General features: G+C 35.5%; 2 protein-coding genes across 3 annotated transcripts; one reads left to right on the top strand and one right to left on the bottom strand.

Annotated features, from left to right (window-relative positions):
* Window positions 1-1246: 1246 nt before the first annotated feature.
* On the top strand, window positions 1247-6690 carry LOC145057243 (fanconi anemia group I-like protein). Of its 2 annotated transcripts, none has more exons than XM_079005022.1 (12): window positions 1247-2337; window positions 2436-2517; window positions 2594-2782; window positions 2857-2921; window positions 3014-3173; window positions 3564-3809; window positions 3897-4013; window positions 4101-4271; window positions 4361-5224; window positions 5302-5755; window positions 5849-6039; window positions 6114-6690. In XM_079005022.1, exons 1-12 carry the CDS (start codon window positions 1325-1327, stop codon window positions 6555-6557), a joined length of 3996 nt encoding a protein of 1331 aa, XP_078861148.1. In that variant the 5' UTR covers window positions 1247-1324; the 3' UTR covers window positions 6558-6690. The 2 variants fall into 2 exon arrangements, with proteins under 2 accessions (XP_078861148.1, XP_078861147.1); XM_079005021.1 differs by having other exon boundaries at window positions 4358-5224.
* LOC145057244 (protein ENHANCED DISEASE RESISTANCE 2-like) lies at window positions 6649-7924 on the bottom strand. The gene has a single exon (XM_079005023.1). It carries the CDS (start codon window positions 7777-7779, stop codon window positions 6829-6831), a length of 951 nt encoding a protein of 316 aa, XP_078861149.1. The 5' UTR covers window positions 7780-7924; the 3' UTR covers window positions 6649-6828.
* Between the last annotated feature and the right edge of the window lie 12857 nt (window positions 7925-20781).

Here is a 20781-nt window from a genome sequence, read left to right as displayed (position 1 = left end):
CAATATACCATCGAACTTGTTGTTTGTGTTCACTATAACCCTTTTGACCGGCTTTTGACCTGTGATAGCCGGTCAAAAGGTTATGGTGAACACAAACAACAAGTTCGATGATATATTGAGTACAAAAAAAGTAAAGGGACCAAATGAGAACAAATGCAACAGTTGGTTTCCCTCTTGATTCATTTTCCTTTTACTCATTTACAACAAATCCCACGTTATCTCCTACTGATATTAATGACTATGAGATTCATTCTTACTTCTCTTCAAAACATAACCCACAAAAGGACATTATTCATACATGTACAACTTTGTAATGCACTTGAATATTTATTAGGGAAATTTTGACTAAGCAGACGCATTTCATGACTACATTTACATTTCCAATCAAATGATTTATCGTATCATGGATTCTAGACAAGTTTACAAATGAGTGGAATCACAAGTGCTGTGATTTTTGAGTTTACTTAGCTTTAATATCGAACTCATGGGATAAGATACAACATCAATATGTACAATATCATGCTGCTTTTGTAGACACATCACTATGATATTGTACATATTGATGTTGTATCTTATCCCATGAATTCGATCTTAAAGCTAAGTAAACTAAAAAATCACAACACTTGTGATTCCACTCGTTTGTAGACTTGTCTAGAATCCATGATACGATAAATCATTTGATTGGAAATGTAAATGTAGTAATGAAATGCGTCTGCTTAGTCAGGATTCCCTTAATAAATATTCAAGTGCATTACAAAGTTATACATGTATGAATAATGTCATTTCGTGGGTTATGTTTTGAAGAGAAACAATAATAATCTCATAGTCATTAATATCAGTAGGAGACGACGTGAGATTTGCTGTAAATAAGTTAAGGGAAAATGAATCAGGAGGGTAACCAACTGTTGCATTTGTTCTCATTTGGCCCCCCTTTTTTGTACTCAATATACCATCGAACTTGTTGTTTGTGTTCACCATAACCCTTTGACCGGCTATCACAAGTCAAAAGCCGGTCAAAAAGGTTATTGTGAACACAAACAACAAGTTCAATGGTATATTGAATACAAAAAAAAGAAAAGAAACCAAATAAGTACAAACGCAAAAGTTAATTACCCTCAAGAGTCATTTTTCATTTTTTTATTTATTTACGTATTAGAGGAGGGAAGGAGATTTGGTTTAAATACGAAAGCAAAATAAATTATGATTTTTACCAACAATTTGCGAAAAAAAAAAAAAATGAAACATTTTCGAGTTTTCCCGCGCTCGAAAAATCCACAAAACCCACTCACAACTTCGTCTGCTATCCAATTACGGTCGCGCCACCATGACGACCGCCACCGCCAACCACCGTAACAACTCACCGCCTCTCACCCCGGATGACATAATCCGCTTAGCTCAGTACCACACTACTGCACCGCTTCATCCTTACCTCCTCTCCCCAACTTCTCACGAAACCCTCGTCTCCCACCTCCACACTCTCCCTCCCTCCGCCGTCTCTGAATACACATCGTCTCTCCTCTCTCTCCTCTCGCCATCTCCTTCTGTATCTACCCTACTCACATCTCTTCTCAATTCCTACTTAATCCTCTTCACTTCCAACAAAATTCCCCATGATCGGCGGTCTCTTAAAACCCTGGAACTCTTCTCTCCCCATCTAGAGAACATCCCGATCAACGAACTACAAACAATCTCTGATACAATCGTTTCGAGTATCTCACAAATCAACAGAGATCCAGATGAAGCGCAGCTTCTCGACTTGCTTCCGAAGTGTCTTCACATCATATTTAACTCTAATGAGATCGATAAACCCCAGGATTCAGTTGATGCGGTATTTGATCGTATCCTAGATTGTAATTGGTCAAGGATTTTGTTAGTGAAACTGGTTTCTATCATTCACGAGTTCAAGTTTGTTGGTAAGGGAAGAGGTAAGCTGTATGCACAGAAGGTGTTTGACAATATGCATTGTGTTGAGCTGCAGGATCTTCCTTCATTAGTTTACCAGTTACTTGTTTTGGCTTCAAAAGGGTTCAACAAGAGGGAAATAATTGAAGGTATTGTTATGTTCTTTGGAACCAAAATGCATTCTAAAAAGGCGAGTTCTAATATCATCAGGGAAGTTGAAGGGACTGTACTGTTGCATGTCAATTTCGCTGTAAAGCAAGATCCTTCACTGGGGCAGGAAATTATGGGGCTTGTGAGGTCAAATCTTCAGGCAGTTGATCATTTTGTTGTTGGGCTATTGTTGTCAATAGCAAGAATTAGAAGGTACAGGGAGAACTCCATGGGAACACTGAAAACAGCTCTAATCACTGCTTATAAGGATTACAAATTTTCAAGGTACATGCCTCAAGATTACATATTTTATTTTCATCCTATTAGTGTGTTACATTCATTTTGTTGTTCTTATCAGTGGCCTGTTCTATGTACTTGTGCAGACATTGTAAATGGCTACCTGATGACTTAAAGGAAGAGTATCTACAAAATGCCCTATTGACAGAGAAAGCCGTGCTAAGAATTGTAATTCACCTCTTTTTTATTGCAAATTTTCTTCAGCAATCATATAATTTTGTTGTGTTTTGGTTAATAACTTTAGGTTAATGAGAGTAATCATGGAAGAGAACATATTGTTCCTAGCATAGTCCACTTGGGCTTTTTGTTTCTGGAATCAGGGGAGGAAATGAGCCATAAAGAACTTGGAAACACAGGTCTTATAGGTTCTCAAGAGCTTGGTATTCAAATGCTAAAAAGTTTATTTGAGGTTCATGATATGGCAAGAAATGAGGTTAATATAAACAAAAGAATAATATTAAAAAATCTAACATTCACATAGAATCTTAATGCAGACTTTTTTTGCAGATTATTGAGCAATGTAAATTCCGAATCCTTTCTCTTAAGCCTGACCAAAGTTTAGCAATCATAAGGTATTCACAAGTCAAAAGCCTATCTTATGTTTTCTTATGCAGATTGAAATAATCTTGTGTTTGATTATTTTTTATTATTTATTTTTTGATAGGTTACTTGGTAACCTAGTTCAGAACTACCCATACCCCATGTTAGAATATGTGTCACATCTGAAGGAATTGTTGGATTATTTTGGTTTTATGCACAGCAAAGTTGCTTCCCATTTGATTAACATTCTAGTGCCACTCATCAAGTTCAGTCATAACCTTCAGGTTTGCATTCTTCTAAACATTTATTCAGTCAAATAAAAGGTTCAAGGTTGTAGTCTATGATTATCAGAGGAATGTATTTGATCACATAATAATAATAATTTAGATTCTGAGCTTGTTTCTTTTTAATAGAGACATACATGACTTAATTTGGATGAATATATGGCATTGTTATTTTTTACTTGATATAAATAAACCATTCGACATGGTAGGTGTTGGAGGCTTTATGAGTTGAGAGTTGAGACATCTTCTTTTACCTATATGCTTTTCTTTTATTACCTACCCTCTTTCACCTCACATCACAAACCCATGGTTTTGATCCCCATCTAAACAAAAGGGTAAAATGGTCATTTATTGGACATCATTAATCCATTGAGTACATAACTTTGGCAGGACTACATAATCTTGGTGGTGCGCAAGGCTATGTTCAGACAAGAAGATCAAATCCGCTTAGCTGCAGCTGGAGCCATTATCGACTTAATTCTTGCAGACAAAAAATCAAAACAAAATATGCCATCTTCTTATCAAGAATCCTCTAGCCAAGCTAGCAGCAGTCAACAACCTCAAATAACCCGTGGAATTAGCAATGATCTTTTCAAAGAGCTCAGTAGTTTATTACAACGTTGCCTCTATCAACAGGTTCCTTTATATCTACCCCCAACACACACACACACACACACCAGAAAAAAGTACATGTGCTTATTGAGGCTTTGTTGTTGTAAGTAGGGGAAAGTGAAAGAGGTTGTATACCAGGGACTTGTAAAGCTTGTGCTGGTTGATCCATTAACAGCAGGGGAAGTTTTTGATTTTCTATGGCCTCACTTTCTACAGTTTTACAAAGAAGTAAGTACTCTTAGATAATTCATTAATTTTTTTTTAATATATATTTATGTTTCTGTTTCATGATTGACTTTATGCTTTTGGTTTCAGGATGGTGAACTTAATATAATCCAATGCATTAAGACTGAGAATAACAAAGCTTGTATAGTTGAACCACTTGATGATCTTCTATCTTGTGTCTCATGGGTTCTTTCACTTCAGCCACAAGAAAAATCTGAATCATGGGCTTCTTTCGGGTTCTCACTTACACAGGAAAACGAGGTATTAAATTTATAAAAATGAAAGTTTTGAAAACAGTATTTAGTTATATGTTGTGTCAATACTCAATACTGAATATCAGCATTCAGCAGGCAGGAGGAACAGTTTCTGGTGAGTCGTTTTCCAATGCTTTGTCAAGAATCCGGAAGCTTCTAAGAAATGGAAATTTGGAAGGACAGTTAGGTTTAGATACACCACAAGAAGGAGAGACATACAAATATAGTGCTAAGATTATGTCGGGTGTTATTGAGGTGATATTGAATACACTTGCTACTGAATTGGAAAAGGCAAGTAATGATACAAAGATTGATTTAGAGAAAGAGTTGATTGATCTTGTTGATCTACATGAGTCCTTATGTACACAAAACAATGGTGCTAGAAAAGAAACACCTCGGTCTACTGCTCCTGATCTAACATATAAAAATGAGTCAGATAACACAAAGTGGTGTAAAGAAACAACTACTTTCATGTCAACATCAAGCATTCATCACTTGTTTCAAACATTGTTTCAACTCTACAAGTCATCAAACCAACATTCTAAACTGTTCTCTTTTGTGTTAAATGCCACTTTTTGCAAGATCAAATCTTGTTCCAATGTGGCAAAGGATGATCCATTGAAGGGTTTGATGTATGGGGATATAAAGATCCTAGGTCCACCATTGTTGAAAGTGATCACGTTGCTCATTCACCCAGATCAAAAGAAAAAGGAAGCTAAAGGGAAAAAAGATGAAGAAGATAAAAAGGGTCTCGTTCTCTTGGCTCTAATTTGCTTGAAAGAACTGCTAACAATCTGTTCTCAAAGCCCAGAGGAAATGAGAGAAATTGAAGACATGTTGTCAGATTCTTTAGTTGAGGATGAACCACTGAACATTCAAAGGGAAGAAGTCTTCATTACAAAAATTGTTAAACCTCTGTTCTCTAAGCTTCTTCAAGCAAAGTTATTCCATGAAATTGAGGTAAAAACATAATTCTTTTTATGGTTTTTACTTGTAGGTATACAATTTTGACTTGAATAATACTGTTATGTTATCAGGTGCTGTGTGATATTGCTAAGATTATTGGGTGTAAAACTATTGGTGATTGGGCAATAAGAATTTGTGAAACAAGTAATATAGCAAACACAAAGATTGCAAAAAATGTAGTGAATCTAGCACTATCATGTACTCAAGCTCCAAATGATTTGGCTGTTGCTCAAGATATGGCACTGGAGTTGATAAAAACAACAGGATCAGAAACATACAGAATCATAAACAATTCAACAGAAACTGTTATATCATCAGTGATCCTACAGTTTCTTGAATCAGTTCTTGCTGACATGGATCGAATCAGTATGAAGATGAAAACATGTTTCACTAGTGCTTATAAAGGGATAGAGATGGATGATGATGGGATACACAAGTCACATTTGACATTAGAAGAGACTCTGTACCAGAGGGCTGAAGCTGTCATGGAACTGTTATCTTCTTTTGTGGTGATGAACCTCAAAGGTAAATTAAATCACTCAATCTTTTATCTACTTTCTTGAATTCTGTAAAAGAATAAACTTTTTAGTGATAGTGTGATGCACCCTAAATTTACAGATCTTCAAGGTGAACATGTAGTGAGATTGGCTGCTAAATTCTACAAGAACTTAGCTAGGGTTTCAAAGTTTCTTATCGCACCTAAAGGTTGCAAGCAGATTTTACCAAGTCTCAAGTTTCAAAAACTTGTGGAAGTGACTTGTAAGCAGTTAACAGGTCCTTTGTACATTTTCATGGAAACAATGCAGCAGGTTTGAACATTGAACTTTGTATTATTGATTTGCAATCTAGTTTTTTACTTAATTAAAACATATAATGATTGCAGAAACAACAAGCCAGTAGCAGAGCAAGTAAAGGAATTTTAAACAAGATTAAAAGGGAGAACAGATGCATCCCAGATTTGATATTTCAGATAGAAGATTATGAGAAGTATCTGATTCTACTCGGCAAAGCTTGCAAGATGAACTTGTTGAGGCATGCAAAACGTAGCACTGCTAGAGATTTTAGAATAACCGGCCCACAAGAACAAGAACAAGAACATGAACATGAACATGGGAATGATCAGGAACATGATGAAGTTAATGAAGCTGCTGCTCAAAATGATTTGGTACAAGACTCTGAAAATGGTGAAGAAGATGATGCATTATTACCTGACACAGGTACCCCGTTTGCTGCAGAGGATTCGGAAGAAGATGACAGTTTGATTCCCAGAAAGAAGAGTAGAATTGTTGAAGATTCAGACGATGAAGCAAATATAGAAAGCGCTTAGATGTGATCAAAGAATATTTGTATAGTAAACAACATACACACATATCAGAAACAAATTCTCATCTTTTAGCACCAACAAAAATCATCGAATCTGAACAAGAAGCGTTACAGTTATTATTATTGAAATTATTATCTATACAGCACCAGAATCGCCCACGAAAAAAATGTTTAAGCAGGGTATGATAGATCATCGCAATTAACATGAAAACTACTTACGCTATATGAGATCCCGAAAATTGCGTAGAATTTACCCCTTTTTTCACTACCTTTATTCATTTCTCAATATTAATATTCGCGTCGTCATCGTCATCGTCATCCTGCAGATCCGATGCTTGAACACGATTACTGTGAGCTGTTTGTATCAATGGTCTATTTGTTGCTGTATCTGTATCGACGAACGTCGCAGAAGACATCTCCATTTGACATATCCTAACTGCCCCAAACAACTTCTCCGGTAAATCCTCTTCTTCCTGAGCTTCAACTGCAAACCCCATATCGATTGTCACAGCCGTCACGCACCCCAACGCCAAACGCAGAATCGCAGTGGCGACCTTCGAGCTACCGATGTCGACGTCAATCTCTAGGTAATTCGGGCCGCTGTGGTAGTGGCAATTCAGGGCTTTACCGAGTAGGCAAGCGGAGTAGTTCCCGACGGTGGCTTTCACGATCCACGGCCCTTTGACGATACGGTTCACGATCTTAAACCGCTGGTTGCGGAAGGCGTCGTCACCGTGGATGAAACGATAGAGAAGTGAACCGGAGGGAATCGGATCGTCTGTTGCGAAGTAGAACACAGCACTATGATGATCCCTACCTGGAACCTGTAAGTTCACGGCCAATACGAAACTCTTCGCAGTGTTGCTTCCTTCGCACTGAGACTTCCTAAGCGCGTGCATCACACGATTGTCGGCGCGTGATAGGACGTGGTCGAGTTTAGATGCAGAACGGAGCCAATCGACACCTGCAGGATGAAGGAGCCATGGACCGGAGGGGCACTTCTGCTTCTTGGTGAAGTAGTTACTGCCGCGGAGAGAGAATAGATCACCGGGAGGGGACGCCCAACCATTGGATCCAGTATCGAGGTCTACAAGCTTGAGAGATCCACCGTTGATTGCTTCTTGCCTCCAGTCTCCGTCTTCCTCCTCGGCCGAGGAAGCCTTGTCGACGACGGTGTACGCGGCGGAGGAGCTCCTATGCTTTTGCTTATGCTTAGTGGAACACATTCTCTCTCGGCCGCCTCAGGGAGTAGAGCACCGGCTAGAATCAGACGCGTTATGGATGGGGTGGAATGGAAAGTCTTGGATTTGTAAAGGGAGTTTCGGAAGAACCCTTTTTTAACTCGCGTTATCACTCAGCTATAATATGGTTAATTTGTTGGGGGTTGTTTTGGCGTGTTTATGTATACTGTATACTTTTCCCTTCCAAATAACAAAATATTTAATCGACATAAAATACCTACTTTTAAGCAAATAAAATTATTAATTGATACTATATATAAGTTTATGTTAATTTTTTAAATTATATTTAACCATAAAAAATCGTTACACTTCTGACGAGACAGTGTGTCATCTTTGTTTTTTCTAAATAGAAAATAACAATAACTAAAAAGCTAAGATTTGCTGATCATGTAAATAGATATATATAAATGGACTAAAGATCACAAATAAATAAATAGTTTTATTTTATACATGAATATTGTATGTTTTTATGGATACACATCCATGTAATCATACATCTGTATCATAGAGGGCAACAATCATAAGCCTTACGATTGATATATTAATTATTTATTTTCAGTTTTACAGAAAAGTGTAATATAAGAATTAAGAAATAATATATTATCTGTAAACTTGATAGTGACAAAAATTGTGATGTTGGCACACTCAATAAGACATAACATACTACTCCAAATGGAGTGAGAATATACAACCTAACTCTTGTCATTTCTTAAATGATTGTGATCGATTTATTTTTAAAATATTACATTTGTACATATATATAATACAAAGAAAAAGTACATGGACGCAATAAACAGGGAAGGAACATGGGAATGATGGTCAAATTATCAAGTGTTTGGGATTATTATTTATAACATATGTTTTTTTTTCTTTATTTAATAAAATATGTATTAGTGTTTTTATGTGATATAAAATACAATTTAAAAATATATTGACTTATAGTTTGTTTGTTTGTTATTATTTTTTTTAACAATTTACATACACCCATACTATTATACTCATAAATCTAAAATATCCGTATACAACGAGACTTGAACCCTCAACCATCGATTGATATATACATATCCATCTACTCATGTTATCGTTGGACTAAAGGGCCGGCCTTAAAACTTATTATTATATAGTGTTAAAACATAAAAATGCTATCATTTTTAGTGTTTGATAAATTCCATAAGATAACAAAAAAACATCCTTATAATATTATTGATTTTTTTAAAGAGATTATAATATTATTGATTTATTTATTTTTGTAAGTATAAATGTTTATTTTTTTATGTAAAGGGAAAATGACACATTAGCCCAATAATGTATTTCAAATTTGCCAATTTAGTCCTATAACTTATTTTCGTATTTTTTAAGGGAATAAAATTGTTTTTGTCGGGACTAATTGGCCACTTTGAATAAAATGAAGGGGTAACCTGGTTACCCCTTTGCCACATAGACAATTGTTGACATCATCGTTTGAAGATTTGGAAAATCTAGAAATATTTGGTCAAAATTAAACTTTAAAGTCAAAATTAAGGAAATCCACAATCAAACTACTTTTGCCACATAGACATATATTCCTCATCCTTCTTCCTCTCTCTTAATTCTCACTCTAACCCCATCCCCTACCATTCATTGTCTTCATCTTCCTCACCTTCGTCATAAGTTCATAACAGTTCTTGGCTTCCAAACAAACTACCTTGCTTAATCTCAAGCAACAACGGGGGAATCCACAATCACTAGCAGAATTGAACTCCATCTCGTCACCTTGCAGCTGACCGAAGTGTAACATCCCAAAAACCATAGTAATATTTCTCATTTTCAAAAGACTTTTTTAGAAAACCCATAAGTCATCTAATTCATTGTTTCAAAACATAATCATAAAATAAGAGTATCAAATAAATCTCTCAAACATAAATCCACAAAATGATATGTACACTTACGCCTTTGGCTTCCCCCGATCCTCAAAACTACCTGAAACATTTAAATCCACAAATGTAAGTTGAAGCTTAGTGGGCTCCCCAAAATACCCCATACAACAATACACATACAATGCATCCACACATGATCCTTCAGTCTAAATGGAACGCCTTGCAAGGCCTACCGTACACCTGGACCGCTCTCTTGAGCCTACAACACGGGGCTGGACCACTCTTATTAGGGCTACGATATCAATTAGATCACCCAGGTATCTTGGCCTACAACATAAAGCAGAACCACCTCAACCCAACCACAATATGTCGACATATGCAAACAAAGAAACAATAACCAACAAACACATGTAATCATAACAGATTTACCATACAAACAAATCACTACAACATAACAACATCCTACATACAATGTGACATCCCCAAATTTATGTCCATTTTTTTTTCTTTATGCTTATTTAAAACAGATTATTCTTTCATTAGTGTGGAATTTGTCCCAATATGTTATTAATGTGAAATGATATAAATATCAAAGCATTTCCGAAAAAACATTCTTCATTAACATTTGAAAGCTTGGGATGTCATAACTGATACAAAAACATAAGCATGAACTAGTCTTTACAGGCCTTACCTCAATTTATTTAATGGCCTAAAACTCCTTAAATCTCTTGGCATATTCAAACATTAACATCTCCGAATCTTCGTATTGTTACCTGTGATCCAAGGAAATTGAGTGGGTCAGGCTTAGGAGCCTGGTGATCATATAGGGTTTTCAATCCATAATAATATAACTTATTTTATAATATATATATATATATATATATATATATATATCCCGTCAAACGAATAACCCGATTACCTATTCCCGTTATTCTCACTCTCGGATCCTAAGATGATGATTTTGTGGGACCTATCCTAAAGGATCATTGAGTAGACAATACTGCTTAGGGGATTCCTTAGAAATATATGTCAATAAGGCAACCATGGAGTAAATAAAGTACCTGTATGAATGTATAGTTCATTAACATCTAAAGGTCGTACACCTGCCTATGTGTGGTTCATTTATCACCTACAGACCGAACACCTGCCCGTGTATGGTCTGTTTAACATCTACTGGTCGAAGACCTACCCATGTATGGTTGATTAACACATACATGTTGTAAACTTTCCCATGTATGGATTATAAACACCTACAGGTTGCAAGCTTGTCCATTTTCCACCAGACTTGTCTAGAATACTTTGTGGTCGTCCTCTATATCCTACTATATGACTAATCCCTAATAGTATAACCGTACAATGTTGGCTACAACCTCACATCATATTTTACTTTCTATAACTCTTCACTACCCAATATGCTTTTAGGTATGATAAAATAAATAGATTAATAATTTATCAAAATATAATTTAACCCAATAAGCCATATAGTATTGTAAATACAGATAATAGGACCAAATAACATTTAAACAGTTACATACTTCATATATATGTGTAAGATGAAAGTAACTATGTGTAACGACCCAAAAATCACGACTAAAAAAAATTTCTTTTAAAACATTACTAAAACCATATTTACAAAACTGTATCATAAGTCATAACATAATTTTTAGAGTATTAATTCAAAACATAATCTCATTATCAGAGTCAAACGTCCCCAGGCTAACTGACTATGGTGTGTGCTTTGCAATCTTCCCGAGCTCCTCTTTTGAAAACCGAGTACCTGAAACCAAAACTGAAAACCGTAAGCACGAAGCTTAGTGAGCTCCCCCAATCTACCACATACCACACAATAACATATAAAGCACATACTGGGCCTTGCCCACTGCATCGGACCGAAGTCCGGACTAACTGGGGCCTTGCCCCCTACATCGGACCGAAGTCCGAAGCTGACTGGGACCTTGTCCCCTACATCGGACCGAAGTCCGAAGCTGACATCGGACCGAAGTCCGAAGCTGACTGGGACCTTGTCCCCTACATCGGACCGAAGTCCGAAGCTGGCTGAACATAGCATAAACATATCAACTAGCATAAACACATAAACCCCGTTTGAGCCACGAAGGCATCAAACATACTAACTACTACATCGAACCGAAGTCCGAAGCTGACTGGGACCTTCATCCCCTACATCGGACCGTAGTCCGAAAACTACTGCTAGCTGAACGGGCCGGCATTGTGGCCTTAGACCCGCTCCTACTGAAGGGAAACTCACCTGAACTGCTGAGCTCTGCTGATAAACCTCTGGCTGCTACTCGACAATCTCCTGAACCACTGCTCCTCTAGCTCTCCGAGCTATCAATATCCATAAAACACTTAGTCCAACTGACCTCCAAAGGTCAACTAGGTCAACTATGGTCCAGGTCAAAATCCTGGTCAAAGTCAACCTTCCAGGTCAACCCTACTCGCCGAGTCCTCCTAATGACTCGCCGAGTTCATATGCTCAGGGTCTTTCTATTCGCGACTCGACTCGCCGAGTCAGTCTATGACTCGCCGAGTCCAACTAGTTCCAAGTCCTGTCCTGTCCAACTTGCTGAGTCACCACCCGACTCACTGATTCGAGTCTCAACTCGAAGGGTTTGGGGTTTCGCTACCTGACTCGCCGAGTCCACTAATAGACTCGCCGAGTCCAAGGCAATCTTCAACCAACTCGTCGAGTTGTTCTTCCACCTCGCCGAGTTCATGCTTAACTTCATCCGACTCGACGAGCTGTTCATCCCACTCGTCGAGTTCCTCCTCATCTTCAAGCTACTCGCCGAGTCCACTCGAAGGACTCGTCGAGTCCATTCAGATCTACATACATGCAGAGGACTTTTGAGTCATGCATGGGCTCCAGACTGTAGATCCACTCTTCTAAAGCCTATTCCATACGTAAAGTGGCAAACTTTACGTGTCGCTAACGAGATCTAGGCTCAAATCACTATAAACTAGGGTTTAAGACAAAGGGGCTCAACAATCATCCCATAGACTGATGCTTTATGATTCTCTAGGCCAAGATACACATAGATCTGAAGTAGCAACTTCAGATCTGGGCTTTTAACTCGAAATGGTTCATGAACTTGTCCTAAAAGCCCCAAGTTCCATGATAAAGGTTGATATATATGCAAAAGAGGGAAGGTAACGACTCATTACCTTCAAATGCTCTGGAAGACCTCACAAACTCTGGATCTACTGCCAATTCTTGAATCCCCAATGTGTGCCTTCTTCCTTCTTCCTTCAAATCACCCAAAAAGGCAAGAAAGCTTGAATGAGCAACAATGGAGGCTTAGGGTTTCTGGTTCTGGACTATAGGGCCGCAACTGAGCCCTAGGAAAGAGAATAAGATGCTTAAATAGGGTACCAAGTCCCGAAATTAGGGTTTCCAAACCCAGACCTGACTCGCCGAGTTCCTCCCTGGACTCGACGAGTCAACCCTCTTCAACCTAGGGTTTTTCCTTTCCTTTCTTGACCTTTCTGATCTCGGGTGTTACACTATGAACTCACTTGTTAGAAGTGGATGACGTGCGATTAGGGCAGAGCTTCGCCTAACACCTTAGTTTTTCCTTTCAAAAGACCTAGGTATAAATATCACTAAGGCTGTGTTTGGCGTGCCACAGCTAGCTGATAAACTAGCTTATTTTTCGAGCTTTTATATGTTGTCGTGTTTGGTAAGCCAAAAAGTAGCTTATAAGCTAGCTTTTTGAAAAGATACTTTGACTAGCTTTTTAGGAGTTTTTTTAAAAATTTCAAAATACACCCCTTAATTAATTATAGAAACACATACTCTCATATGTCTTTTTATGTAATTTTATATATTTCAGCTAACTTTTCAGCTAGTTTTACCAAACGTTATTTTTTATCAGCTAGCTTTTCAGCTATCAGCTAACTTTTTATTTAACAGCTAGCTTTTCAGCTAGTACACCAAACATAGCCTAAGTCTTAGGTGCTGTTTATTTTTTTGAAGCGAAAATTCATGAATTATGTGGACCACCTCTGCAACCCTCCGCAGCAGAACATGTGGACCAAACGGCTACAACCTATAATATGAAGCTTGTTTATTTTTTAACATCTGTAAAATGTTGCAATAAACTAGAATTTAAATAAACTGATTTTACAAACTGAAAATAGTTATCAACACCGAAATTTTAATAATTCTAGTCTTAAAACATTGAAAGAATACTAAAAAGAACATGTAAAAAAAACATAAAATTTCTAAAAAAAATCTAAATAATTGTAAAAATAGCTATGAGTTATTTATTTATTTATTTATTTTTTGAAAAAATTAAATTTAAAGAACATAAAAAAATAAAATTATAAAAAAAGTAAGAAAATATTGTAAAGAATTGTAACATCCTGTTTAAATAAAATAAATAAATTAATAAATAATAAACCCAAAAACCCCGAGATGTATTTTTATATTTTTCTTTTATCTTAAATCCGTAATAATTTATCAGAGATTTAGGGCAAGGAGTTAAATGTTATAAATTCTGGAAATCGAGGGTTAAAGTGTAACTTTCAGACTAGTTATGAATAGAATTGAGGAAGTTGGGGATTGTTTGGTAATTATTGGGCTTAATCTGAAAATGCTTGTGGCAGGGGGCTAACAGTGGAGAAATGGAACTCAAGTTTGACAGATGGAGGCGTGACTAAAACCCGACACCCTCCCCTTGTCCTTTCATTTAAAACTTCACAACAAACCCTAACCCTAAATTTTGTTGCAGACGCCACCTTATCCCTCTACATCTCCAGCCGCCACTATTACCTTAGTTGTTGCCTTGAACCACCGAACAACCATCGACGCTCCTGTTGTCGACGAAGACGAAGACGAAGATCAATGATACCGACATCGTGACAGTTGGGGAGGTCAGAAGAACATAACTTGTGGCCATCGTTGCCTCTCTCGGGTAAAGGAGCAACCCCCTCCCACCCTCCCCGCTTCTTCTGTTACTTCATCGTGTCCTGCCGCCATCGCCGCCGCTCCGAGCGGCTGTCCCTTTTTGCTATCGTTTCTCCAAATTCTGCATGCCACCACGAGGATGGTTGTGTTTGTGTGTGTGTGGTTGTTTCAGTGTATGGTGTCGTGTGGATGTTGCTTGGCCGGATAAACCGAAGAAAACCCACCACCACCACTGTGAGGTGGTAGCTGCCACCTCCTGCCACCATCTACCCCCATCTTGGTGGTTGTATTAGGCATTTTTGTGTTCTTTATTGGTAATAGTGTGTGCATGTATGATGTAGGAGTTTTTATGTGTGTATCGGTTGTTGGATTTATCACTGAGAACCACCACCGCCACCGACCACCACTGCCCGAGGTGGCAGTGGGTGGTGCCTGATTTACTAAACACCAAATGACCTAAGGAGTTAACCTTAGACCTACTGGCACGTGTTTGGGTTGGAAACCTTAACTAGGGTTTAGAGAACACTAATGTCAAGAAAACCCTAGTTTTAGAGTTTTCCGGGTTCCACGTTGAACTGTTAATTTGACTTTAAGTTGTACTCGATAATGCCCTACGATTAACTTAATATAGTATTTGACTTAATGAATTAGGTACTTAAGGGGTTAAGTGGGGAACACTAACCCTAGTTATCATTTTATGTGGAAACCCTAAAATCGGCAAGCCCTATTGTTGACCATGATCGAGATGCGTATTTGGGCTATTGCTAGGATTATTATTATACCTGAGAATGACTAGGTCAAACCTTAATCAGTCCTAACCTTAGGTGGTTAAGTCCTTAATGGGTTAAGTATCCTTACTTAACCCTAATCGTCATTTTATGTGGAAACCCTAAACGTAATTTCATGTGAAGTAGTCACTGTTACAAGTGACCATGACCTGGGATCGGGGATTGACTCAAGTATCTATCTGTAGGTGATTGGAAGTGAGTTGAAGCTGGTAGAGTTCTTCATTACTATGGTGGTGACTTACACGCATATCGAGGTGAGTATCACCTTACTGTACCTATGGGTCGAAGGCACCAATGTCGGCCCATTGGTTTTGGTTATCTGTTAGTAAAGGGATGCCTCAGGGACTGTATATTTTAACATTCATAATTTGGTTAGTTTCCTTTTATCCCCTTAATGCAAAAATCCTTTTCATTTTGGTCCCTTGCTAGTACGCGAGGCGTACTCTATGAGTACGCTTAGCATACTAGCTTTTTTCTGGTCGTGGGCTTCACCCATGTACGCTGGGCGTAGGCAAGGTTTGGGCAAACCCTAATTTTTAGGGGTTGCACCCTATTTAAATAACTTAAACTACCTCTTGGACATTTATTGACCTGCCTCCATCTCCTTATGCCCTAATATCGAAACCCTAAGTGCCTCCTGTGAGTTTTGAGCTTGAAAGTGAGATTTTGGTGGTGTTTTAGTGAAAGAAGAAGAAGAAGAACTCTTGGTGGTTTCTTGGGCTCGTAGATCCAGCTTCATCATCATCATTGCAAGCCATTTGAGGTATAAAGTTTTCTACTTGATGGTTCATTATGCTAGATCTAGTTTTGGGACTTTGTTATGCATTTTTGGGTCTTTTGACCTAAAGTTGAGCTTTTGATCTACTCTAGAAGCCATGGATGTTAGATCATAGCTCCATGGAGGTCCCTTGGTCATAAAATGCAAACTTTATGAAAGATATTAGTCGATGTAAGTATTAAGAGCTTTATTAAGCTTCTTTTTGAGTGTTGGGTTCCATTAAGTCATGCATGGGTGTTAAGTTGCCAACTTTACGTATTAAGTCACCCTTTAGGACCAGATCTGAGAGTTTGGCAAGATGTCTTAACTAATTAAGTGCTTAATAGAGAGGATTAGTAGTATGGGGAGTACGTTGGGCGTACTCAACAGATGGACTATTGGGCTTGACGATTCTCGACATTGGGCCATGCTTTGTACTTTTAAGATTGGGCCATGTTGGGCCACTAGAATTCTGATTTTGGGCTTTTGCTAGTATATTAGGCGTGAAGGTTGTGATGTCCAACTCAGTCATATACTTCCCCCCTGTTTGCCATGTACTCCGACATACTAATACATACTCATTCGAATGTTGGTAAATTCTCATTTTCATTGTACCAACAAATTTTCCTTTCCATCATCTTCTATAATCATGTTATGCAATATGATACAATGCTTATATCAAATTATTTATTCTTTTTCGCTCGAATGATCATGCCGCTATTGAGAGTATCTGCTAATGTTTCTTTAGACCACCAAAGGCTTGATTGGTATCCTTCCTAGCTGATTCTTGGGCCGACTTAAACTTTATTCGCTTTTAATTGTATGGACATAAGAATGATTTCACAAATGTAGCTAACTCGAGATATATCCCATCGTTAAGGTAATAGTCACACTTGTATGTTGTTCCATTTTCTTGAAACGACACATCATATGATTTCCCAAGGCAGATGCATTGAATATCGACGATTGGTCTAAAACATTGATGTTGTTGTTGGAACCCGTTGGACCAAAAAATGCATGCAATATCCAAAGATCATAGGACGCCATTGCTTATAAAGTTATTGTTGGTTTTATCTGATCACCTCGTATAAATTGACCACGCCACACATTATGACAAATTGACAACCCTCAATGCATATAATCAGTACTACCAAACATTCCACAGAACACATGCCTGTGTTTCACGTGTTGTATACAATTGGTGGACGTTGTTTATTTTCGGTTTTCGTAAATATCGATCACGATATAGGATAATCACCAATTTAGCAAACTTGTATAAACATTTTCTGTTGTTCGCTCTTACATCCTCAAAGACTCATCCCATGAGTTAGATCCCATGCCGAATGCTAGTTGACGAGTTGCAGCTGTACATTTATGAATTATAGAGAAACCTTTCTGACCTCTTGCATCAATCTTTTTTTGAAAATATGGAAATCGATTTTTTCACATCTTCAACAATGTGCACAAATAATTCTTTCCTCGTCTGGAACCGAAGTCCAAATTTCCGAGTATAGACTGCATCATCATCAAAATAGTCATTTATAAGTTGATTGTGCATGACTTCATGATTCTTTGTAAATGATGATTTCTAATTTTTCAACACGTACTTTCAACTTTATTTTCTTGTAAATAAGCGAAAGTTCTTCGCATAACGTTCTCGATAAATAAGTGAGCGTTCTTCGCATAATGTATCTTATGTTTTCTATTTTCTAAATATTTCTAACAATAATGTCTATCATGTTAATTATCATAATATATAGAAATACATAAAGTGATATAGGTTCTTATGAATAATCACCGTCATCTTATCAATCATTCACAAAACGTTTTTTGCGCAATTATACATTTTCAAATATCTGATAAGATTTACTAAGTCTACTTATGATATGATTTTGACTATATGATTAATTTGTTTATATCAAACATGTTATTATCATGTCTTTAACTTAAATCCTTTTTATGGTTCTATTATTTAAAAGCTAACGTTAATAAAAATCAAGACAAGCAAGTTGTTTATTTCATTAAGCGGGAAAAAAGATAAATGTGCAATAAAACATTAAAAATATAATATCAGAATATTAATAAATAATTATAAAACAAGTATAGTAAAGCATATATATACCCCGGTAGAAAATTAAATCTACAATGTGATTTTGGCGATCAATAAATTTATATTATCTTGCAAATTGTTTTTGTAATTTTTGTTAGTTAATTCATGGATTATTTCATAAAATGAATAATGTTTATTATACGGAGAGTGATATTTTATTATAAGTTCAGAGATCAGAGTACCGAATTATTAGATTGAAAAAGTGTATATACAATTTTTTTTGCCGTACAAAAATATATAATTTTAGAGGATTGTATAATTTATATATTATATAATATGTTAAATCATTTGTTGTAATGCATTACAAACAATTATTAATTTGTTATGTATAAATTAGTGCAGATTAGATTTGGTCATAAAACAAATTTAAAAAGGATAGACAAGTAATAAAAGTAATACTAATAAAACAAGTCAAAAGTCAAAAGTTTTAACATGTATTTAGATAGTTATAATAATTTTTTTTATGGCTTTTATCATATCTTAGTTATTTGCAAAATTTAAAAAGACAAGCAAGTAAATGTTAGGGTGCAAACCCGGCCCAAACCATATTAATGGCTATTTATTTTAAGGCAAACCCATTAAAACCAATTATACAACATAGACTATAGAGCCGTCATCTTTGCCACACAAATTATTATTGGCTTTTGTCTTTTGGAGTTTTGGTCAAGTTTGGCCGATTAGTTAATTTTCAAATATTTAAAATATTATTTTATAGATTATATGATGAGGCTTTACTCAAAAACTAGTGTGAACCACGGGTCACCTTATAGCTGTTTTTGAAAGTTTATTGAACCTAATATTACTGAAATGTGTTTTGTTTTATTCATAGATGAGAAAACGATGACAAAAAGAAGCTAAAACGGAAGTATGTAGATGGAAAAAGGACAAAAGGAATATCAAAATGATCAAATGGGCTGAAAGTGAGAAATGTTAAAATACGTGTGGTCAATTTGTAATGAAAAATAAATAATAAGATGAAAAAAAGGGACAAAAAGAAAGCCAAAATGGTGAAAGAGATTTAAAGTGACAAATATTAAAAGATATGTGACCAATTTCTAATTATAATATGCCATGGATTAAACTTGTCAAACTATAGAAAATATTGTGGCAAAATCTTGAAACATACAAAATAGTGAGACTTAAAGTGACAAATATTAAAAGATATGAGCTAATCTCTAGTTACAACATGTCAGGGACTAAAATTGTCAAACATATTGTGTCAAAATTTTGAAACATACAAAATATAAACTAAAATTGTCAAACTATATACGGCAAATCTTGAAACATACAACATGTCAACATATGGGAGTAAATAAAAGAATGGTGTATAATATGAAATAACCAAGAACTACACTGGTGGTGACTAATCCTTCCTAATAAATAAAGATTTTTTTTTTCCATATGTTACCTTGTCATTTATTTTGCTACATGTAGTTTTGTGGTTATTTTAAATTAATTTTTATTCCACATGTAATTTTATTGTTGTTCATTTTATTACTAGTTTATAACCCGTGAGAACCACGGTTATAAAATTAATCAAACTTTTATAGTAAAAACTCAAAATTATTAATAAGTTATTTTAAATAAATTATTAATTTAAGAGATATTTTTTTAGTTATGTGAAATTATAATCATTGATTCAAATAAATATATAAAATTAATTTTTAATATATATTTGATATTTTTTCTTTGTGAATTAGTGAAAACAATAATTTAAAATTTAAAATTTAAAATAGAATCACATTAATGAGGAGGTCTAATAAATTTAAAATGAAAAACTAATAAATTGACAAGTGACAACACATTAATTAAAATGTTTAATATGATGACACACGACAAAAAAGCTACTCTTTTATTAGTATAAGAAAGTTGTAGATAGTATTTATATTCAATAATAAATGCATATCAATTTTATTAATGAACTTTCCTTCAAATTTCAAAATTACCAAATTAAGGATTCATTAATTTTCTTTATTTATTTATCTAAATTATTTGTTTAAATTTAAAATAGAAAAAAAAACATTTTAATTTTTATAATTCAATATTTTCTCACTTTTCATATAAATTCGTACTTTTCAAATATTTAGAATTTTGTATTGTTTATTTTTTTAATAAACCCATGTAATACATGAGTTTCACACCTAGTATATAATAACCAAGAACTACACTCTTGCTAACGTCCATGTTAATTAATAAAGTATATTAATATTGTCTTAAATTAATTCTATTGTAATTTTGTTTTCTTATAATTTTTTATCAAAATTTTAATTTTTGTTACTAACATGTTTTAATCGTTTTTTTTAGAAATTTGCAATATATATATTTTTCACATCATTTTAAATATTAGTTTACAAACTAAGTTTTTTATTTTTTATTTTATGACCATTGAGGACGTTGAGGGAGATGTAAAGTGGGCAACTGCATATAGCCTAATTTTTTTTAGCCAAATTTTTATTGAATTATATATAAATATTTATTTATTTAAAAATAAAAAACTTATAACAACGATAAGGACAATTTTTTCTGATTCATTTAAAACATTTGAAGAT

Source organism: Lactuca serriola, chromosome 6 (genome assembly GCF_051521515.1).
Source record: "Lactuca serriola cultivar US96UC23 chromosome 6, Lser_US96UC23_V15, whole genome shotgun sequence".
Taxonomy (NCBI): Eukaryota; Viridiplantae; Streptophyta; class Magnoliopsida; order Asterales; family Asteraceae; genus Lactuca; species Lactuca serriola.
This window is presented reverse-complemented; position numbering and strand designations above follow the sequence as displayed.

Bases quoted from the DNA above. Each gene is read 5' to 3' on its own strand.
- LOC145057243 (XM_079005021.1), top strand. From the start codon at position 1,325: ATGACGACCGCCACCGCCAACCACCGTAACAACTCACCGCCTCTCACC. The intron at 2,922-3,013 runs GTATTCACAAGT...ATTTTTTGATAG, and splicing joins CAAAGTTTAGCAATCATAAG to GTTACTTGGTAACCTAGTTC. The intron at 5,756-5,848 runs GTAAATTAAATC...CTAAATTTACAG, and splicing joins TGTGGTGATGAACCTCAAAG to ATCTTCAAGGTGAACATGTA.
- LOC145057244 (XM_079005023.1), bottom strand. From the start codon at position 7,779: ATGTGTTCCACTAAGCATAAGCAAAAGCATAGGAGCTCCTCCGCCGCG.